The 21,345-nt window shown below is 38.2% G+C and overlaps 2 protein-coding genes and 1 long non-coding RNA gene across 4 annotated transcripts in view; 1 reads left to right on the top strand and 2 right to left on the bottom strand.

Annotated features, from left to right (window-relative positions):
- Positions 1-5,638: 5,638 nt before the first annotated feature.
- Positions 5,639-17,971, top strand: LOC128789364 (uncharacterized). The gene is made up of 4 exons (XR_008431389.1): positions 5,639-5,728; positions 8,694-8,810; positions 15,340-15,409; positions 17,882-17,971. It is a non-coding gene; the product is annotated as an uncharacterized LOC128789364 (long non-coding RNA).
- On the bottom strand, positions 8,733-20,681 carry DIO2 (iodothyronine deiodinase 2). The gene is made up of 2 exons (XM_053945274.1): positions 20,014-20,681; positions 8,733-9,305 (listed from the first exon to the last, which is right to left on the bottom strand). The coding sequence occupies exons 1-2, from the start codon at positions 20,233-20,235 to the stop codon at positions 8,733-8,735; spliced, it is 795 nt and encodes a 264-aa protein (XP_053801249.1). The 5' UTR covers positions 20,236-20,681.
- CEP128 (centrosomal protein 128) overlaps positions 9,237-21,345 on the bottom strand; it is a 214,644-nt gene continuing 202,535 nt past the window's right edge. The window contains exon 26 of one of the 2 annotated variants that reach the window (XM_053945258.1): positions 9,237-9,305. The gene's annotated coding sequence lies outside the window, so the exon portion shown is untranslated. The remainder of the gene's footprint in view (positions 9,306-21,345) is intronic. The other variant, XR_008431387.1, reaches the window with a different exon arrangement.

The following is a 21,345-nucleotide window of genomic DNA, read 5'->3' as shown; positions in this document are numbered from 1 at the left end:
ACATCTTGATAATACCTCTATATATTTTTTTTCAAATTTAGTTCTTTATTGCATGTCAGTGAGAACGTAAGTCTGCAGTAAACTTGAAGCCACATCAGAGTATTGCCATCTGTTTATTCTTCTATTGACAAGACAAAGAGAGGTTTAAAATACATTTAATTAGAGCATGATCAGTGATTAAATATATCATGAGTGACAACATATGGTAGTAGTCACAATTAAAAAAACAGTTACTTGGGTTCCTATTTATCTGTCAAGTGAACTGGTTTTATCTGCTGATCATAAATTAATGTCAGATGTCACCTAATGGCTTTTACTAGAAGGAAGCTTGACAAAATACTGGCAGATGGTATTCTGGGTAATGATCCAGACTGCAGTGATCTCAGTAATGACTTATCTGTTTACCTGGCCCCAAACAAAGAAAGGAGGAGAAGGGAGGGGCCACAGAAAGATTCAAATAGCCTGGGCTGCTTTGGCATTGTAAATGTTCAAATCACTGAAGCAGCACATTCACTTCTGTAGTGGGAGAAAACATGAAATTGATTAAAACAGTATAAACGCAACAGGAAGATCTTCCTCCTCCGCAGTCAGTTTGGAAATGGAAACTTACCTAGTTCTCATGGACTTTTTTTTCCCTGTTGTTTGCTCTGAAGTGGTCAATTGAGGGGAAATTCTGTCCTTTAAAGAAAAACATCTTATCTCACCACTGGGCCACCCCGGCAGGCTTTTTCTCAAGGGGTGGTGATCCACTCCAAAACAGAGGCAATATCATTAAGGAATGCTTTAGAAGCCACACAGGACTGCTATGTGCCCTGAAAATCTTCCTTTTGCCTCACACTGACATGCATCATGATACAGGACAGTGATTATTTTTCTGCTTTCCTTAACAACTCACAGAAAAATCTCTAAGCAGCCATCATGAACTTTAACGAGTATCTCCTGACTTTGTCATAGTTACAGTTTCTGAAACCTGAAAAAAATACTTGTGTCTTGTGAAATTCCTTCTCATATACTGAAAGTTCCATTGAAGTTAGAATTTGACTAATGAAGACTTTCATACATAACTAAACATATAATAAGAAAACTGTTGCAAGCAACATCAAATAATAAGTCCCATTGGAATAAAAAACATCTGTTGAACTTTTCTGCTCTCCGACCTCACCTACTGTATACTTCCACTGTGGAAAATAGTGCTGGGAAACTTGTTGATCTGTTGACTTGGAAGTATCCATCCCAGTAAAACCAGGATGACCTGAACTTCAGCTCAGCTCCAGTGTCACACAGAGTAAATTAAGAGGTCACTACAATCTACTCAGGAGGAGCTAGGTGTGATACTGGACTGTTTGCCCTGGTTTTGAACAACAGAGAAGCAGCGTTATACTGAGGTATACAGATGTTGGTGACAGGCAGGAGAAATATCCTGAGAAAATGGCTCCAATATTTACATGCACTTTCAGTCAGGCATCCAGTCTAGCTGTTATCAAATTAGTCTGTAGTAGAGATGTACTTCTGTTTTTCAGGTGCTTTGAGAAACACAGGTGACAAAGTTGTGTTATTTTCCATTAGGTGTGTTCAGTCTTTATGTGAACTACTGTGGACAGTTTTAGCACTGCTGTTCAGCCCACCTGTGAAGATCTGCAAGGATCACTCAAGAGACAATTTCTGCAGCTAGCAAAAATCTGCCGCTCCTTCCATAGCAGAATCAGCTACAAGATTTCCTTTCTCATGAAGCAAGTGATTTTCATTTCCAAATATAGTCTACCAATTTCTGATTTGGAAGGATTGGTCTAATTTCCTGGGAATCTCTGAGAAAACCTCAGAAAGATTTGTCTCATAAGACATCTGCTGAGGTCCAGTGTATGGGAGTCACTCTGCTCAGACCCTCACTCTGCGTGAGGCTGGAGCGTTGTTGTGAGTTTTTACAAAAGGTTGGCAGACGTAGGGAAATACAAACTCTGATAGCTAGGGCTGAGCTGAAAACCTGTATGTTCACTCCCAGTCTGCAGAAAGCTATTTTATGTTCTTATAATCTGTCCAGAAAGCCAGTTTTAGCTCTTCAGGCTGGCATACAAAAAAATATGTTTGAGAACAAGCCCACATGCAGATGATGTTCACTGAGAATAAACAGAACAAAATACTGTATTCTCCCATATCTCAGTTGACCTTCTAACAACTGACATCCTGACACCATACTTGAAATGAAGACCTCAGCTATTATGTAGCCTTCAGTAAACTCCACAAAACCAAAGACTGAAATGGAGGAAACATCACAGTGATATGACAGGTTCAAGAAATATGGGAAATCATGTGCAGGAAGGATATAAGGAAAAAAGAATAGAGTTAAAAGACATCAAAACCTGATCAATTCCTAAAAAAGATAAGACTTTTAAGACAATTTCCCCTCCTATTACCTGCACACCTAATCAATACCTAAGTCACATTAGCTTTTCTATGGAAAACAAAAATATTGAAAACATGGGAAATACTGACTTTAAAAGAGCATTTTTCCTGTCTGCTACTTCTTTAATGTTATATAACAGGCACTTAGAGACAACTAAAACTTTTGATATATTCATGTTTCATATATATGACCTAAATTGGATTCTCTTTCTCTAGTCAAGTCACATAACAAGGCTTAAATATCCTTAGGCCTTTAGGATTTGAACAGGATACCCATTCAATGTTTTTCCATTTCACATTAGCTCCCTAAGACATGTTCAAGCTCATTGATTCCCTAACATGAACATTAGAAGTACACAGGCATATACAGTGAGTTGCCTTGTCTGTAATCGAGGTTTTTTAACCAAGATTTAGGTCCTTTGCTTGAAGACTATATTTGGAAAATGTTTATTATGCCTCAGAAATTCTCTGTTAGAAAGTAAGATCTTGAGCAGTAGTCAATCATCTTGAGATACAGCTCCACAGATAATCTGTTTTCGTTTTTCTTTGTTTCTACCATGGACATCACCTATTCCAGAAAAAAAAAAAAAAAAAAAACCAAAAAAAAAAAAAAAAAAAAAAAAAAAAAAAAAAAAAAAACCACAAAAAAACCACCACACTCTCACAAATATTTGAAGTATCCAGAGTGTAATTTTTGTCAACAGGTTATTTATTGATGTTTCTATTTTCTAATAAAACTGATATTTCATCACATCTGATTTACACAGCTGTGAAATAAGAAGCAAGACCTGAAGGGTATTTTTATTTCTTCCAGAGTACTGAGTAGCTCCTTGTAGGAACAATTGATATAATGGTCATAATCACTAACAACCAGACTACAGGAAAATTCTCAAAACTCAAAATTCTCCTTTCAGTACTTTTGGGGGTTATTTTTGTGATGTGAGCTAGAATCTAGAGAGAGTTATTTATTTGATTGTTTCAAGGACTATAAAGTATACTGTAATGAGCATTTCTGTTTGGGCAACTAGGATACAACCATTTTTCATGGTCTTCCTTTTACAGATTTGTTTTGTTCTTTCTCACCTATATTCACAAGCAGTTCTTATATGCAGGGTCCTATAAAACTTACTGTAGCAAAAGATGACAAAGAGAGAATTTCTAAAATACAATTAAATCACAAAGTGAATTTGTTTTAAAAGTTGCTGCACATTTTAATTTTTTTTCTTGTAGCAGCTATTCAGCTGTAGTTTTAATTTTATTTTTTATATTTTGCCCGTACATTGAAATGGGAGTGTCATTTATAGCTCATGCATTCATAACCAATTTGCCTAGGTCTCATGTGCTGTATACAGCTTGGCATGCTTTTTCAAGTACTTTTTTTTTTTTTTGAACACTCCAAGCTGTGCAAACTCAACTACTGTCCTTGTAGATCTCTGTTTCCCTTCCCTTTACCTTTCTTAAAAGTTGAGAGTAGTCAGATAGTAAATTAGCTCCACCACTTACAAGGAACTTTGCTTGCCTTGCTTAAGATCTAGGCAGGGTGGCATAAGCTTTTGTATTAAACATAGGTCTAATTTTCCTTGGTCAAATGTCAAGATTCTACTGTGTATTAGCAATCAGAATAAAACACAGAAGAGGTGTATTTTCCATTATCGTTTATTATAATACAAGAAAAACAAATCTAGAAAGCACATTTCATGGAGCACCATATTGTAACAAAATTTTGCTGGCTCTCCTGCAGTGTATTTTTGACATTTAAACAATGACACACACAGTACACACAGGCACCTTCACCACGGTGATCTTATTGACAGACCCAAAGAGACTCCTCTTTCACATACAGCCACACTAAGGTGCACAGAGGAATGCCCGTGTGAGGGCATCTGAAAGCTAACTGAGTTAATCACTCTTTTGTTAGCGATCTTCATGAGCACAGAAGCCTCCTCTGTCTCACCCCAATCCCTCTTCACTGAAGACTCCAAGTTGGGCCCAACTGATCATGGATTTGTCACAGACATGGTGTCGAGTTGTACAAAACTGGCCAATATTCCCTACCTGATTCCTCTTATTGCTTTGGTTATAGTATTGAATGAAAGTCTTAAAAACTCTTAAATCTATACTCCACATCACAGAAAAACCACTTTCACACATGCAGAGACATAACTTCCCTCTGCACACACCTGGATGCATAGCACAAATACCTTTTTGAGAAGTGTTGTAGGTTTCCCCACCAAGATCACCTTCCTAAAACTCACTGCATTTTGTTTTTCAAAGTGTTCAGACAGTTGTTCAGCAACATATTTCATATCTATATATTTTCTTATTTTTAATGGATCGGGCATGTTTTCCTGCTGCCTTAAATTTATGTCATTGTCTACACAAGGAAAGAGCAAAATGCTAGTTTCTCATCTGCACAAAATGCTTTACATTCCTTTTATACAGTGCTAAATACAGATGCTAAGCACAGAACAATGTAGAATGATAGCCCAGAATAGCTTTTTGTGTTGCTCAAAATGAAAAATACTGGAAGTTTCCCATACTAATGTTGAGACACAGTATTGGGGTCTCTATTATATACAGTAGCCTTCCAGAATGCTTTCAGGCACCTATTTTGAGAGCTGTTGCTCAACATGTATGTCACACTGGAGCATCTCAAGTAATATGGTATAGTGCCCTGGCACAGTGAGAATGAGACAGAAGCAAATCCAGTCTCACAGCAGACTAGACAAGTCTAGCAAAGTAGTAAAATCTCTACCTGGACCAAAACCAACTGTTATAATAATTTTGGGGACATATGGTCACTTTTATTGCCAATTGAGGATGACATTTCATTTAAAACCTTTTCAATAAAATGTTTTAATTTTGTAAAAAAAAAACAAAAAAAAAATATGTTTCTGTCAGCCTCCTAGAAAATACTTTTCCAGGTTTTTTTTTCCTTTATGCCCATTTTACTTTGAAGAAAGACCTGCTTTCTGACCAGAAGTTTTCTGGGGAAACCCAAGATTTTGGAAAATGTATTTCTGTCTTGATAATCAGTGAAGCTGGAATATCTTTAAATTTTAGGCAGGACAGTTATGCATGTTGCCAAGAAAGAAATGAAGTTATTGTGTATTTTTATTTGTGGAAAATCAATTTGTTTTTCCCATTTACAGGAGCCAATTTTATAATTCCTGTATACTATGTGATGAAGAGGCATCTATGAATTACAAAACAAATAATGGAAATTCAAAAGGAGAGAACGGACTTGAAAAATAATTGTGACTTTATATATGCAAATGGGTATTAACAAACTGAATTACTAATTCTGACTCTTTCCTCTGAACTAAAGGTATGTTTCAACAGCTGTGTTAAACATTTGGCTAGCATTTCCCATATAAACAGCTCAGACTTCAACAGTATAATGATGAAAAGAAGAAAAGACTTCCTAGTTTAAGTTTTACAAAGGCTATGGAGTTGCTATGGATTAAAAAAGTTTCAGATGACTGAAGAATAGGATATAATGAAGAAAAGATGCTGCACTGGGTATATCAATACAGATTTTCACTTGGATTAATGTCTACATCTTTACTCACCTGAGTTAAAGGACAGCGTAGCAAAAACAGAAGAGATTCAGAGACAAGGAAAGAGTATGAATCTGTATAAGAATATGAGTTATTGTTTGTCTTAAACTAACAAAAGATATGCAAATTTCTATATAGATTATATAATGACTGACATACAATAAAAATTGGGATTGCTTATGTTTAGTGGTTTAGCATATAACAGCAAGTGATGAGAATGATGTTGAAAAGCAGTCTATTTAAATATGGAAGAAAAAAAAATCTGTTTTAAATTGGTTTTCTTTAAAATTATAAGGGATGTTTTTTTTTTATTATTATTTTAGTAATCCCCACCTCACAAAATATTTAAATCTCAATACCCAGAATCAGCCTCTCATGAGGGATGATGAGACATCAACAATCACTTCAGATGAGGCAAAAACAATATGGGCTGAAGCTAATAAAAATTCTCTAAGTTAAAAATTATTGCACCTTCCCCTGAAGCATCTGATACAGTCAGAGGTAGGACACTGGATTAAATAACCATGTCATTTGGCTATGTTACTGTTTCTATGATAACAGGTTTTAAAAACTCAGTTATATATCCCAGTTAGTCGTGAAGATCTGTAACAATCTTCCACATTGAGCAACGATTTACATTAATTAATGGTAGGACAGGCTAATGATTATTAGTGGTCTTAGACACCATTTATATGTGCACACATATATATACACACATACATAAAAATGTATTATATACATATGAATGCGTATATAAATGCACACACACAGAGACACAGGCCTTCTGAGAAGTGGGGCTCACTAGGAGATCTGACAACTGCTCTTTACACCCTTCTCCAATGCACATTACCAACTGTGTAAGTGCATGTGTGTCCATGTTTAACAGTGTGTGCAGGAAAATGTGAGAAGAATGGGAAACATGAACCTGAGTATGGGAGAAATTGCCCATGTTACTGTCATTATTTCAGATCTGTGCTTGAAAACACATTTCTGAATTCCTCCTACATTGGCTAAGTTGACCAAGAGCCAAGCTGGAGGAAATACACAATATTAGTGGGCATTGTGAAAATTAAAACACTTATGTATTTTCTATTATTTTCTATGTCAGCCTCAACACATCATATTCCTGAGGATGGGCAGGATGAGAAATTAAAAACTAATTTGATTTTTGCCACTTACTCTGTTTATCTGTTTCATGTTTCTGCCAAAGATGAGAGAAAACTTGGATAGTCCATCTCCATATGGGTTTTCATTTATCAGCTCTAATAGGTTAGCTCATTGTAAATCTGCCTCTTCATCAGGCTTGATTAAATAATTTTAGTTTTAGAAATACCTAAACTTAATGTGTACTCTAAGTTCACAGTATCTCTTTCAACATAACAATCCATTCCTCATACTCCTTCATATGAAAATTCTGCCATCTTTTACACTTACTCACATTAATTCAAACTATTTGTCCTCCCTATTTCTCTTCTGGAAGGTTTTCAAGAACATGAGCAAAACAGACTATCAGCTCATCCAGTAGCAGAACTGCAGATAATCAATTCTAAGACTGCAAACAACTTAACTTTCAGATTAACATAGATATAAAAAAGGTTCAGGTATCTAAGACAGTAAAAGTCAGCATGACTACATTTAACAGGGTAAATGACACAACAGGTTTCCATTTCAATGAGGTAATATTGTGCATAAGTTCTCCTGTCCCCAAAATATACCTGCAAGGTCACATTAAAAAAAAAAGAGAGAGAGAGAAATAAGTTTGTTTCTTTTTTTTAAAGCTAAAAGTTAAATTACCTTTAATCCTATTGCTAGACAGAAAGAGAGGAAGTGAGTAAAGAAACAGGGATAACAACCAGAGAACATTGATAAATGTGTGTTGTCAGCTCTCAGAACCAAGGATTTGGTTGGATCAGCTGAGTTTTGTCTCATGATGCATGCTCTAGATGGTTCTCAATGTTGTGTTATAATTACTCCAGGTATTTCAGTTTTCAAATGGTAATGGGCTTATTTGATCACCTTTGTCTTTTTGGTCCAACTCAATAGATTTTAACACCTTTCTCAGCCCGCACAGGCCTGCACACTGGATACAAACATGTAAGGTAGCATTACATAGTTAATATGCTGTGCAGAGGTGTCCACAGAGAGTACAAACACCTGCAGACAAAGGTTCAGCTTGCTCTGAGCAGCCAGTCTGCCTGTGCCAGACTGCATGTGGTTCCTGAAGTCTCTGAACAATGAATTTTCTACCAAGAGAGGAAAATCAGCACACTGCACTGCATTTGTATGCAAAGCAATTGCAAAACGCCTGCTCCTCTCAGGTTCCTTGCATTGGCCACAGGGGGTCAAGAAGCGTTTCTGATGAAATGTACAGCATTGCCTTTCCATGGAATGCCTTCCAAGCAGAAACACTTTCTGTGCCTCACCCCAGGACTGGGGCTTCTGGGAAACCCCAGTCTTGGGCTTCAGGTCTTATCTAACCACCCTACCTGCTTGCCAGCAGCACCTTTTTGGAGAAGTCTGTTTATCTCTTCTGTCCCATAGCAAGAGCAGGAGTGTGATTTTTTTTTTTTCACTTGACAATGTTTCTGTGGAGCTAGATTTTTGTTTTATTTTCTTTTACTAGTTAACATTCACTTGACATTGTTATCAAATGTGTTCTCCTGCAATCATCTGAAAGACTTTTTTCAAACTAGCATATGTTTTCTTTTTTTTCCCTTTTGCATCACCTTAAAGGGACACATCGGTTGACGTAACTCCTGTGGAGAATGGATTTCATCTTTTGCTGAAGTTTTGTTCCAGCCAAAGCCGGACCTCTTGAAGGTTGTAGAAAAAGGGGCCTTTGCCCCCCAGGTAGGCAATTTTTTGTCTCTGCACAATGCATACTCGCTCAAATGAAACCCCGTAGGCCACATTGGCATTGTTGTCCATGCAGTCAGCCACCACTTGGCACTGAGGAGGCAAGGAAAAGTGCTCTAGGAGCTGGTGAGCAGCTGCACATCTCTCTTCCTGGCTCTTGTGTTTCTTAACTTCGAACGAAGAGGGAGAGATTCCAGGCGCAGCCCAGCCATCTGATGGGTGAGCTTCATCGATGTAGACCAACAGAAAGTCAGCCACACCAGAGAACTCCTCCACCAGCTTGCTGAAGGCTGACAGCTGGCTTGTGAACGGTGGTCAGGTAGCTGAGCCAAAGTTGACCACTAGTGGCCGCTCTGAGTTGGCAAAATCCAGAAGGTGGCATTTGGTTCCACACTTTCCACCAACGTTCTTCCAGCTGCCACTGCTGCCATCACTGCCCTTGGCTATGTGGATTACACTGGAGTTTGGGGCTTCTCCTCCCAGTTTGACCTGATGGCAGAACAAATTAAAACATAGCAAGTTAGTGTGACTTGCTTGTGCAGTATCCTTATGACTACTCTCTTCAAACAGTCACCTGTTCAGAGTACACCTAACGAGTCACGTGGGGGCAGAGCAAGTCACCAAAAGCAGCAGCTTCAAAACAGTCCTCTTGTCCATCTGCACTCACAGTTCAGGAAAATGTGGCATTTCTGACAATTATTCTATTTCATTAATGTTAGAAAATTTGATAAGAGGTCTGTTCTGCCCACTACATAAGTGGTCCTGTCCATCATTATGTATTTGGACACTTGTATTTGCTTTCAGGCAGAGTACCTTAAATATCTCCTTACTTTCCTCTGTGATACATAGGGTTTTTTCCAGTGGCATTTTCCATGAGTTCTCTCCACTTGGTTCACATCATCCTTGAAGCACACTATTCAAAACTTCAACAGTGTTTTCACTAATTTTCGGTATAATCAGACAATTACTTTGTATAATGAAGTAGCTCACAGAGTACACCTGTTTACATATTCTAGATGTTTGCTTTTTAGGAGACACCATGACTGTTTTGGAAAAACAGTAGCCTGTTGATTAGAGATTAGCTAGTAAGGTGTTATAAAGTCTGGGTCCCTTTTCAGCCTGCAACCTATAGTTCAAGCCATTTTTCCAATTCCCAAAAATCATTCTGTGTTATATTCCTGATTTTCACAACACACACAGTGCCTCTCAATTTTGAGATTGGCAGCTTAGTGTATTCTCTTCCATCCTGCAGTCCAAGAATGAAAATACTCAAGAGTACCAAACACAAGAGATCATACACTGCCTTGACAGTGAATTATTCAAGATTGTGCTCTCTAAAATTTCTTCTAACCCCTTTGCAGTAATTTCATCGGTGATTGAGTGACATATTTCTTTCTACTGCACTGTTTCTTTACAAGATGATTGGGGAAAAAAAAAACAGCAGGAAAAAGGGGAAAGTTTATATCATGGCTGAAGTAGGATAAAGTGAAAATCAACTGTTCTCAGCTCCAACTCCAGATCTAACTCAGACCCAAGAGTCAGTGGTGGAAATGTCATTTTGCCTGACCATTTCTGTTTGCATATCTATAGAACAAAAGACAGAATAAAAGCAACTCACAGGAGGGAATAGCAGAATAAGGTGGTGCCTGCAGAGGTCTCCAAGATCCTTAGCTGATAACTACTGTAGAACCACAAAACATTATTGCATAATGCAATTAATTTTTAATGAGCTCTGCCTCAGAAATTCCTATGTCTCTGCCCTTAACATCAGCCTCTAGTACAGCAATGCAATTATCCTGACTCTTTTCCTGACTCTTTCTCTGTCCCCTGACTATTTGATTATGTTCAGAATTGTTGCTTTGAAGGAAACACACAGGGCCAAAGTCTTTAACATTTTATGTATTTCTTTCTGAAGCTACACTGCAGTTAAAGTCTTTAGATGTTAACACTATGTGAAATCTGTGAAAAAACTGAATAAATAACTGATTTTTGGTGTGCTTCTATTTTACATTGCATTATAGGGTATTAGATGCAATATAGGAGTCAGATGCAGTAAGAAGCTGAGTGAACAGCTGAATACTGAACTCATGCAGTTGCTGCTGAACACAGATCCAAAAGCAAGTAGATTGCTGATACTGGATCCTCCATTTCTCCCTCAGAAACCTGACTATCTTGAACAAAACTGCAGTTATTCATGGTTCTGCACTATTTCATCAGAAAAACAACAGAAGCTAGAGTCTAATCAAAGAAAAATTTGTAAGGCACAGCCATTAATGCTTCCAGACTTCACAGCTATATGGGAATGTCTCACAGCATGTTGGCACATGATTAGGAGCATTATTTTGACTCTTTTCGATAGGGCAAATTGAAACACAACCATGCCACCATTCTCACTCAGAGATCAGCAAGGAAGAGAACCACAGAAAGATGGCCCACAAATCTCACCAGGCCAAGTATGTGGTGATCATGCCACTGGAAGCAGAGGATATGCAGCTGCAGCACAGTCAAGAGAAACAAGGACGCTGTGGGAAAGCAAAGCCCCTTTTGCCCTCATCCCTGTAAACCTCCATCTGGAGCATTGCTATCTGCTAGGGCACTGGTAACAGTTTTAAAAAAGCCTTGTGCTTTGCCTTTGAAAGCAAGAGGATTGAAACAGCTGAGTTTAGGACCTGATGTGTGAGTGTACTATCCACTGAACTCAAAGAAAGAAAATAACTATATCCCAGGTTTTTGAGAAAAAAATGATCTGTCTGGAGAGGCAGGCTCAGAGACTCAGGCTCTTGCATTTAAGAAGTAGCATCAAGCATCTTAAAGTATTTAAGGCTACCTACACCTTAGCAGGTAGTCTTCAGTTCAACTGTTGATCATTTCTCTCTGCCATTCTGTGATGTAAGATAGGTAAAGCAGGAGTAAGGTAACAGGCTGCACTTGAGTAAAGAAATATACAGGTCAAGATCATGTGGCATCCATATAATCACCTGAGAGCTGCATACAAGGCAGAAGCCAACTAAACAATTCAGGAATTTGTGATAAATTGGTGACTACCACAAAAAGGGACATTTCAAAAAATACATGTATATCTACACAAACACTCGATCCCTCCTCACCTAGAAAACTTTACTGTTCCTAAACTACCATATGTACTTTTTCAGAGATAGGTTGCTGAAAATGTGCCTTTTGGGCAAAGCCTGACATGTAAGCATTTGTGCTTCATCCAACCCACTAGATGAGTAGTGGGCCTCAGTATTTAAGAGTGTGTGCTCATCCAGTCAAAGAAAAGAAGTAATGGCATGTCATTTGTCTCACAAATCACAATTAAACAACACACTCTGAATTTCTTATATTTGCTCTCACTCTTCAGAGAAGAAAAATAAAGGTAAAAAGAAGCACCTATGAGTCAGGAAGGAACAGAGCTGCTTAGGACCAAAGAAACATCTGAGCAGCTGTTTCTACTTACACCTCAGGTTTTATTTTAACAAAACTATCATGTCTGAAAATGTCTAGCCACCACTCTTGAACTGGGAAGCCACAGTTTGCTTCTTGATCATTTTAAGCAGAAAGAGAGGCTATGTATCATAAGTTCCTCATTACCAGTTCCTCACTCAGGTCTACCAAACCCTTTAATTTCCTAGGCCAGTTTGCAAACACTGAAGAAATAGTCTAATAAAACAGCTTCCAACAGACACCAGCATGGGAATGCCCTTCAAGTCCTATTTAACACTGATACCAAAGATGACAATATATTTCTGTTCTTCAATGATGCAATTTTGCATTCTGCCTCTCATACTCCTTATGGACTATAAAAATAGATGGAGTTAGGAAACAAAGTACAAAGGAGCCTTTATCCATCTATACAGCTATACATCACCTTACTGCAGTTTCTCTTCATTTCCCACAGCCATGAAGGAAGTCTCATGGCCGCAGGTTACCTATAATTTTAATTTTTGTTTCTAGGAGTGCTTGTGTTGGATTTTTTTCCCCTTAATGAGACATCCTTGCCAAGCAGTCATTCATGAGGCATTTTCTGCTCTTGTAGAGAAGTAATTAGGTCGGTGCCTTGTTCCATGCCAGTGTCAGGCACTCCAAAAAGCAGCCCTGCCCAGTCGTTAATGCTTAAACATAAGCAGCAGCAGCAGATCCACTAATTGGTCTTGATGAAGCACTGACTTTCCCAAGGGACTGTTTATTTCACCAGACTCTGAACCGATTGACACAGGATGACAATATCATCCTTGCTGATCATCTGCATTGTAGGCCTTGGCCATCTTCTTTGTTGTTATTTATTGAAAGAAAAAATAGCTCTTGGAAAAGAAAATCAACGCAATGAGAAAACAAACAAAAACACTTATGTATTCAGCCAAACTGCTTTTGAAATCCTACACAAAGGCAGGCAAAATATAAATTCTGACAAACAAACCAGCAGAATTCCCCTCACACGCAATCCAGCATTTCCATAATCACGTACTTTTGTGCGTGACTATTTGGCCATTTGGTGCCAGCGTTCTGAATGAGGTAGCAACTGAGCAGCATGCAGGCATCCCCTCCCACACAGCCTGCATGGGACACGCAAGGTAGGCCAACCAAATCTGCGAGCCAGCCCAGCCATCAGCAGGGGCAAGCAGCTACTCCAAAGCAGTGACTCGCATCATCTGTGAGAATTTTGTGTTTGCCTGACAGCCTGTTCTCAGTCTCCGTGCAGAGTGAAAAGGGAACAAGTTTGCTGATGTTTTAGCACACAGCCTGCAAAATGAAGGAGAGACCAGGACCAGAGAGAAAGCTCTATTCATAAACTGCAGGCTAGAAATAGCACGTACTGCTAAGTTTGTAGTACATTTTCCATAAGAACTAGGTAAAGCTCCATGGACAAAACATTGTCTCCTCATTTGCCTTTTTTTTTTTTCCTGTTTTGCTTTTATCAGCTTCAGCATAACCTTCCTGGGATCCTGTGCACTGGAATACAGCTTAAATTCCCTGCATCAGGGATTTTCATACCGTTTGGCAGACTCATCAGGTTGTGTCAACCCCCTAAAAAAAATAGGTGCTGCCAGACAATTAACAGTTTATGATATTAGTCATTTGAATATGGACACGTTGTGTTTGGGACTGGAGTACAGTGATTGGTAATGAACTGAATCCTGCAGCCTTAAGCATTTTTTAAAATTCTCTGCTTTGATTTGATCCCATTCAGCTAGGTATAGCTTCATCCAAATCATAATTTGACTCTGGTCGGCAAATTCTACAAACTATTATTTTTGTTTTCTTTATTTCATGACCCAGAGTTGTGCAGTTGACAAAAATCACAGAAGACCCTTGTTTGGAGTAGAATAAGGGTGCAGAAGTTCTTCATTTGTCTTGGGAAGATGGCAACTTGAATTACTCAAATTGGAGAGTAGAGACTAGAAATGGCTCAGGCTTTCCCAGAGTCTTTTATTTAAGATCAGGTATGTGGAGCTCTCAAAGGGAAGTGGGAAACAAACAAACCAGGCACAGTCCAGATAAAAATAACTAGTCAAATGCTGCTTTCTCCATTTAAAAGCCACCAGTCCCACAAATGAGTATGCATAGCACAAGGAAAGCATAAAGGAGTCTTTTGCCTTGCACTCTTACAGTTAATTTTAGTTCCAGTGATTGAGAAGCTAAGAGCAAGCTTCTTAAGGGCTTTATGTTTCGCTCAAGATGGGAGCATGGACTACTACACCGGCCACAAGGATCTACCTACACATGACAGAGGCCTTCACCAGATTTTGTTACTCAGCACATGAAGGGAATTTGATATTAATTTGGATGATGTTTTTTTACTTTTTTTTTTTACTCAGCTTTATGAGTATGAATACACAGTGGTGGTTTTGACAGAGAGGTAGAGCCAGCACTCAAGAACTGTGTATGATCCTCTTCCTGAATAGTGCCCACTAACTAATTTTTTGTGTCTATCACAGCAAAAAGGGGTTTTCACAGGGCTTTGATAATGCAAGCACTCCTTACAGTCATTTTTTCACACATAAGGGTGAAAACAGAACAGTGCAAAGAGGTGTGGAAGAACTGAATTTAGATCTGTAAAATGAAAGGGGATGAGAGCCCATGTGGGATAAAAGTCCTCAAATTCCTTTTCCTACTCTTTGCCTGTTTTGAATGTTTGAACTCTTAAGTTCCATGGGATCAACTGTCTGCTCCTCTTGTTGGGACACTGCCTAGTGCAATGGATCCCTGGCCTAGGTTGATCCTCAGACACAACTACAACAAACATGATTATATATTAGTAATAATGAGAAACTTTTAATAATAATTACAATTTCAAGACCAAATCCTGTTGAATTTACATTCCCAACTTTGCAGAAGTTTTAATTGTGGTTTGGTTCAGTTTTGTATTTCTCACTTCTTTCAAGATTGTTTTCATTTGCAAATGTCAAAACAATTCTGCTAAAGTTGAACTTTAGCAGAACTTGTAAAACCAATAAAATATTTTTAATACCACACAATGTCTAGTTCTAAACCCTGAAATTATACAACATACTTTTTTTCACAGTTTCCCTTTATCACTGTCAAATGAAGAGAGAGAGACTTCCTTACCTTTCCAGACAAAATAAATACAAACAGTAAGTATGAACATTGTGTCTTTGTTTCAACCTTTAAAACATTTCCCCAAAAAGCAAAGAGTTACTGGACAGCCAAAGAGCAGGTCGAGGATCATGCTTTTATATTACTTTCACATATATCTTTGTGATAATGTTGTGCAGCATGCATTTAACATGTAAGGTTTGGGACTGTTTTGCTTTGCATTCTGATCTATTTTAGATGATCTACCTAGCAGGCAGGGAAAAGCAGCCAAAGGTAATTTAACTGCCTGCATGAAAACCCAGGAAAATCTCACTGGGTGTTTACTGAACCACTCTACTTGCTGCTACATCCAGAGCTGGGTCTACGCCATGAACCTGGGATCCTGTGCCAGCCATTCCCCTGTTGGGACCGTCATGCCAGAGCTTGCTGCTGGCCCATTCTAAAGACAGTAAAAAGCTGTACAAGTACACACACACCCACCACCATCCATCACTTGAGATACCAGCATCCCTCTGAGGCCCATGACGCACAGCTACACACGTCTCTGTGCACATGCATGTGTGCACGTTGCCACCATAGGTACATCACAGCATTCCTAATTATTGGGCTGCTGCAGGGAGAGGCCACTAAACCTTCCCTGTAACTACCCTACACTGAGGTGGAGAAAAGGGATTATTTCCTCAAGGATAACATTAAAGCCTTCTACTGGAGACCAAGAATGATAGCTTTGCCTTGCTGAAACACAGAGTTCATATCTGGCACTGGAAAACTTTCCAGCACAAGGGCTCACCACTGGGCATGTCTAATGGGTACAACCATTTCTTAACCTATTTTAAAAGCATTTTAAGATAACAATTTCTCACCTTTGGTGTCTTAGAAAACAGATTCATCCACTACTAAATAAAGCACAGAACATAGCAGGAAAAAAAAAAAAAGCTTTTAAATTTTTTTCAAAACTTCTCCATCTTTTTCTTTGGATTTTTGCAGATTTGTGATACATTCAGTATACATGCTTTAAGCTAGAACAAATACCTCACTGGCATTTGTAGAAATGGCCTATGTAAATCATGGTTACACTAACACCCTCCCAAAAAGTCTTGTTTTTGTCTCTCATCAATAGCTGTGACTGCATTCATATCTGTATGTATGTGTACATGCACACATACATATGTGTATACACATAGGGAGAAACGAGAGGGACTGACTCCTGGAAATGTATGCTCACATATGTGTACTTTTGCCTTTTTATACACATATGTATGTACATATATAGAGACAAAGAGGTATATATAGATCTTTATACAGGCAAACATAAATTTGTAAATACCTACATGCATATACATATATAAAAATAATATTTAAAACATTTGCACTCTTTCAATTACAGAAAGTAATCTAACTTGACTGCAAGCTCTATTTATCTCTGTTGTGATGATTAGTTTGATCCTAAAGACTCCCTTGTAATGTAAGACACACTTGCCTCTTGGAAAATAATAGAAGGATGGTCTATAAATCACAAAGCTGATGCAGTGTAGACAATATCAACACTGAGTCTGACAGATATTGAACTCAGAGCTAAGGAAGTAAAAAGAAATATATTATTCATTAGCAAAATTTACATTAAAAATCAAAATAAACAAAAAAGCAATTATTTTGATTCCAATAGGAATGAAAATGTGGAGAAAACCAGTCATATAGAATGTTCCAATAAAAAAGAACACAGAATATACTCTACACACGATACAACAAACTTTACATTGTTTCCACACTGATGATGTTAAAATCTTCAACTGTTGCTAGGTAATCTTGCCTATGAAATAATTGCACTCACCAAAAACCTTGTGCAATAATACTTAATAACAACAAAAAGCCAAAAAAAAAAGTTGAAATTTGGATGAGATATTAATAAGGTTTTCTAGACAATGAGAAAGTAAATCAGAATAGCTTGTTTGAAATATACTCTAACCATTACAAGATCATATCTTCTACACACTAGCATTGAAAAAAAAAAAAATCTGGGACAATGCATGCTTTTGAGGCAAGGTACTTTCTTGTAATGAGTTTACCTTAATTCAGAATGTAGTATCTACCCACAGTGTAGCTTCCCATAAATTTTTCTTTGAATAGAAATTTTACATCAAGTAAAAATAATTTCATGAAAAATATTCTAAAATGTACTCAGGAAGAATTCTGTGTAAGTGACACAAAACACAGTAAAACCAAGCACAGTTACTTCTTTAATTCAGTGTTCTGCTAACTGTCAGTCTGGCTCTGGTTATCTCAGACACCTGCAATTCTGTTCTTCTACATGAAAAATGGTGATTTTTCTCATAAATACTGCTCAGTGGAATGAGTTTAAGTACCTTTTTAAGTAATTTGCTAATACCTGGCTTCAGCTGGTAAATTGGAGCAACAAGCAATATGTTACAAAGCAGGATATGTTTCAATCTTTTTCAAATCTACTAGTAGAACTTTTCAGATTAAACCTTTTTCCTATTTCTTCCTTACAGAAGCAGCAAAAGATTCTCATATATTGTGGAGGTGATGAGTCTTCTTCCAATATTGCTCCTCAGTTTATTTTGTCCCCTTTACAATTTGATTTCCATACTTAACTATCTTTCTGTGGCAATCAAGAGTTTCCAATGATCTTCTGTCCTTATGGCCCATAATTCTATAAAGTAAAATTGTCTTTCCATGAATTGTTGGTCAATTCATTTTGTCTTAAGGACAGCTGCCGTGAATGGACTTTTTCCTCTTTTTGGAGCAAGGTAATAAAATTTGGTTGTGTTTATATGCATTTTCTGCTGAGTTCATTGAGGCACAGAGTTCATTCTTGGAACCTTATGGCCTGACCGACCTGAACAACCCAGGTGATTTAATCATGATAAGAGAGAGAATAGAATTACCAAAGTTCAAGGTATTAGTTTCATTGCCAACACCAAAAATAGCAGAGTCACCATACCTGTCACTCCCATGGTTAACATCATGATACTGAAAGAAAGGCAAAGCATGACTTTGGAGACTACAGAAAGGCATGCAACATCTTAATTTTAAATATTTGTGTGTAATTTAAGCAAAAAGAGATTGAAAATATCTCATGGATATAAGGTTTCTTACAACTTCACAACTTCTCCAGACCCCAGGCCACATATAGTTTGCAAATATGGGAACTCAAAACTTGACTGGTGCAGAGTCGTGCTACCAACTTCCACTGGAGCCTTGACCAAGTCATGTGTCCTGCCTTGCCTTGTCTGTAAAATGGGAACAATTGTGTTCAGTGACCCATTTAACAAGGCCACTGTAAAATTTACTTACTTAATGTCTATGAAGAGAATAAAAACAAAGACTAGAAGGGCTAGGAGAATAGTGGGCTTCATTCAGCATTATTTTATTTGGGTAGCCAGCTGGATGATTCCTGGGTTGCAGTAAGAGGTTGACCCATTTGGCAAAAGCTAAAGTTATTTATATTTGCCTTACACTGAAAATTAATGTCCCCATGGCTTGAGTTTCAGGCTAAGCAGATGGTATTCTATATCACAAAGCCAGCAAACACCAGCATCACCAGCTCTTCACATTTTTAGATAAGAGCATATACAAAGGCTATTGTAGAGGTGTGAAAGCAAAGTGGGGGGAAGACAATACAAAAATAAATATTTCAGAAGAGTATCATTTGGATGGGACCCCTATGACATCACATGGAGTATGTTAAATTAGATGGTCTAAATAAGACAACAAATTAACAGACTAAGCACTGTTTTGAAAGCCACAGAGCTCTGAATCCAATTCTGCTTACTAACTGGGTGGTCTATGCAAGAAATTTCATGGTTTTGGGTTCACCTTCTCAATCTATAAAAGGGAATTCCAGCTACTTCATGAGACCTGGGCAGTACCACTGGGTAATGTTTGTAAGAAATCTTAAAAGGAAAAAAAAAGTGCATGTTGCATAACTGTAACTGGCTTTATTAACTTAAATCACCAGGTAGCTGTCCGACAGCTAGTCAAGTTCATTTTTAATCTCTGACATGTCTCTCTGTCACTGCTTTCATGAAGGAAAAAGGTCACTTTTTCAATTTGTGTACAGTTTTACTTGAATACTTCCTCCAATATAAAAGTTAACATATGACTAATAGAGAATGCCAGTGTAATGACAATGGTTCCTTTCTATATTTTACTCTAGGTAAAACAACTGTAGTTACATAGCTAACATCTGTGTAGAGATCTATCTGAAGGTGAAGTCTTTTTATAATATCTGAGAATTTCACATGGCAATAATAAACTACAGCTGTGAAAACGTCTAGAGTATTTTACAATTACCCTTAAACTAAGACCTTGAAATACTTTAAAAACATGAAGATTATTATTCATGCTCTTGGGGAAACTGAGGCACGCCTAAACTAAGTGACATGGCCAAGGCTGCACAGAGAGTTATCAGAGGAAGCCAGCAGCTCCGAAATTTCATGAATCCTTAACCCCGACTTAGAAGTACCGCTCCTTTCAGCTTATACTTCTCCCATCAAAGTTAACGTGAGCTAGGTGATGGTTTGCACCACACAGTCATTCCCTTCCCTTCTCCGCTGACAAGCGGGATGCTCATCCCAGTTCAGCCGCCCCAGCCTCGCCGTGCCCATCCCCGCGTACTCACCTGCTTGTAGGCGTCCAGGAGGAAGCTGTTCCAGACGCAGCGCAGCCCCTCGGAGGTCAGCATCCTCCGCCACTCACCGCGCCCAGACTTGGAGCGGCTCAGAAACAGAACCATGTGCTTCAGGAGAATCACAGAGTCATAGAGCGCGAGAAAGAGGCAATTGGAGAAAAAGACCGGCAAGATCTGAAGCGTGATCAACAAATCCACACTTAGCAGACCCATCTTCCTTGCTCTTTCGCTTCAGCCGGATACCTTCAGCTCTCTTTATTGCTCTGCACCCTCATTTAAAAGAGTAAAGCAAAAGGCATTTCAAAAGCCTCATTACCCCTTTCACAGTTGCTCTATTTTAAATAAGCAGAGATAGTTAAGTATGAGCAGGCTGGTTAAAACCATAACTGCACGATATTCATTCAAGTGCAAGCTGCTTATTTTTCAGAAATTTAGATGTTAACAAAAATTCTTCTCTTAACCAGGAGACCTGATTTTGCTGAAGAGAGAGGCAGCTGTTTTTCCAGTTCCCTGCAGTTACAAAATTTAAGCTGAGACTGTTAATTGTTAACTTTCCTGCACTATCCCATTGTTTCTCGGATATTTAAGCACTGAACAGACCTCTCATTTCTGTGTCAGTAAAGCTAGCTACTAGGTGCAACAATACTTTAAAAAAAAAAAGGTTTATGTACATAAACTTTCTGTTCCTTCCTCCCTGCTTCCCTCCCTCTCTTTCCCTCTCTGCCTCCCCCGTCCCCCCCTCCTACTCCGCGTCTCTGTATTCCTGCCTTCCTCCTCTCGCACTCTCTCTTTGCTATCTGCCTATGGTGCAAAGTGCTCTCCCCTCTGGAGTCCTAGCTTGGTTCCCTGAAGCCTTTTATACATTCCCTAGCTAATTGCTGCAATAGAGAAATGAAACCCTAATCTTAGTAAAGATCTTGACGTCAATGTAAAAGAGGGCTTTACTTTGGCCAGGACTGCAGTGAATAGAAAAAATGAAATTCTCAAAACTTTTTTTTTTTTTCTCCCTTAAGAGAGAGGAGAAAAAAAGAGAGACAGAGCAAGGGTGGAACTTTGCTTTGCTGTGAAAAGGAGAAAAAAAAACCCAATATGTTTCTGAATGTTCTTATAAATTTTGGAACAAGTATTTTCATGTGACATGGAAGGTGACACAGCAACACAGACTTCTGTTATCGATAGGTTTTTTCTTCTGGTTGTTTTTTTCTTTTTTTTCTTTGTCCTTTTTTTCTTTTATAGGAAGATCCTCTGAGTTGATGCATCCCAAGAAAGGGCACATTTCTGTAACATTTTTCTCCCACCTGCCTGAAGTATATGTATAGTGTT

The sequence above is a fragment of the Vidua chalybeata genome, chromosome 6 (assembly GCF_026979565.1).
Source record: "Vidua chalybeata isolate OUT-0048 chromosome 6, bVidCha1 merged haplotype, whole genome shotgun sequence".
Classification (NCBI taxonomy): Eukaryota; Metazoa; Chordata; class Aves; order Passeriformes; family Viduidae; genus Vidua; species Vidua chalybeata.
The sequence above is the reverse complement of the archived record's forward strand: the minus strand, read 5'-3'. Positions and strand labels throughout refer to the sequence as shown.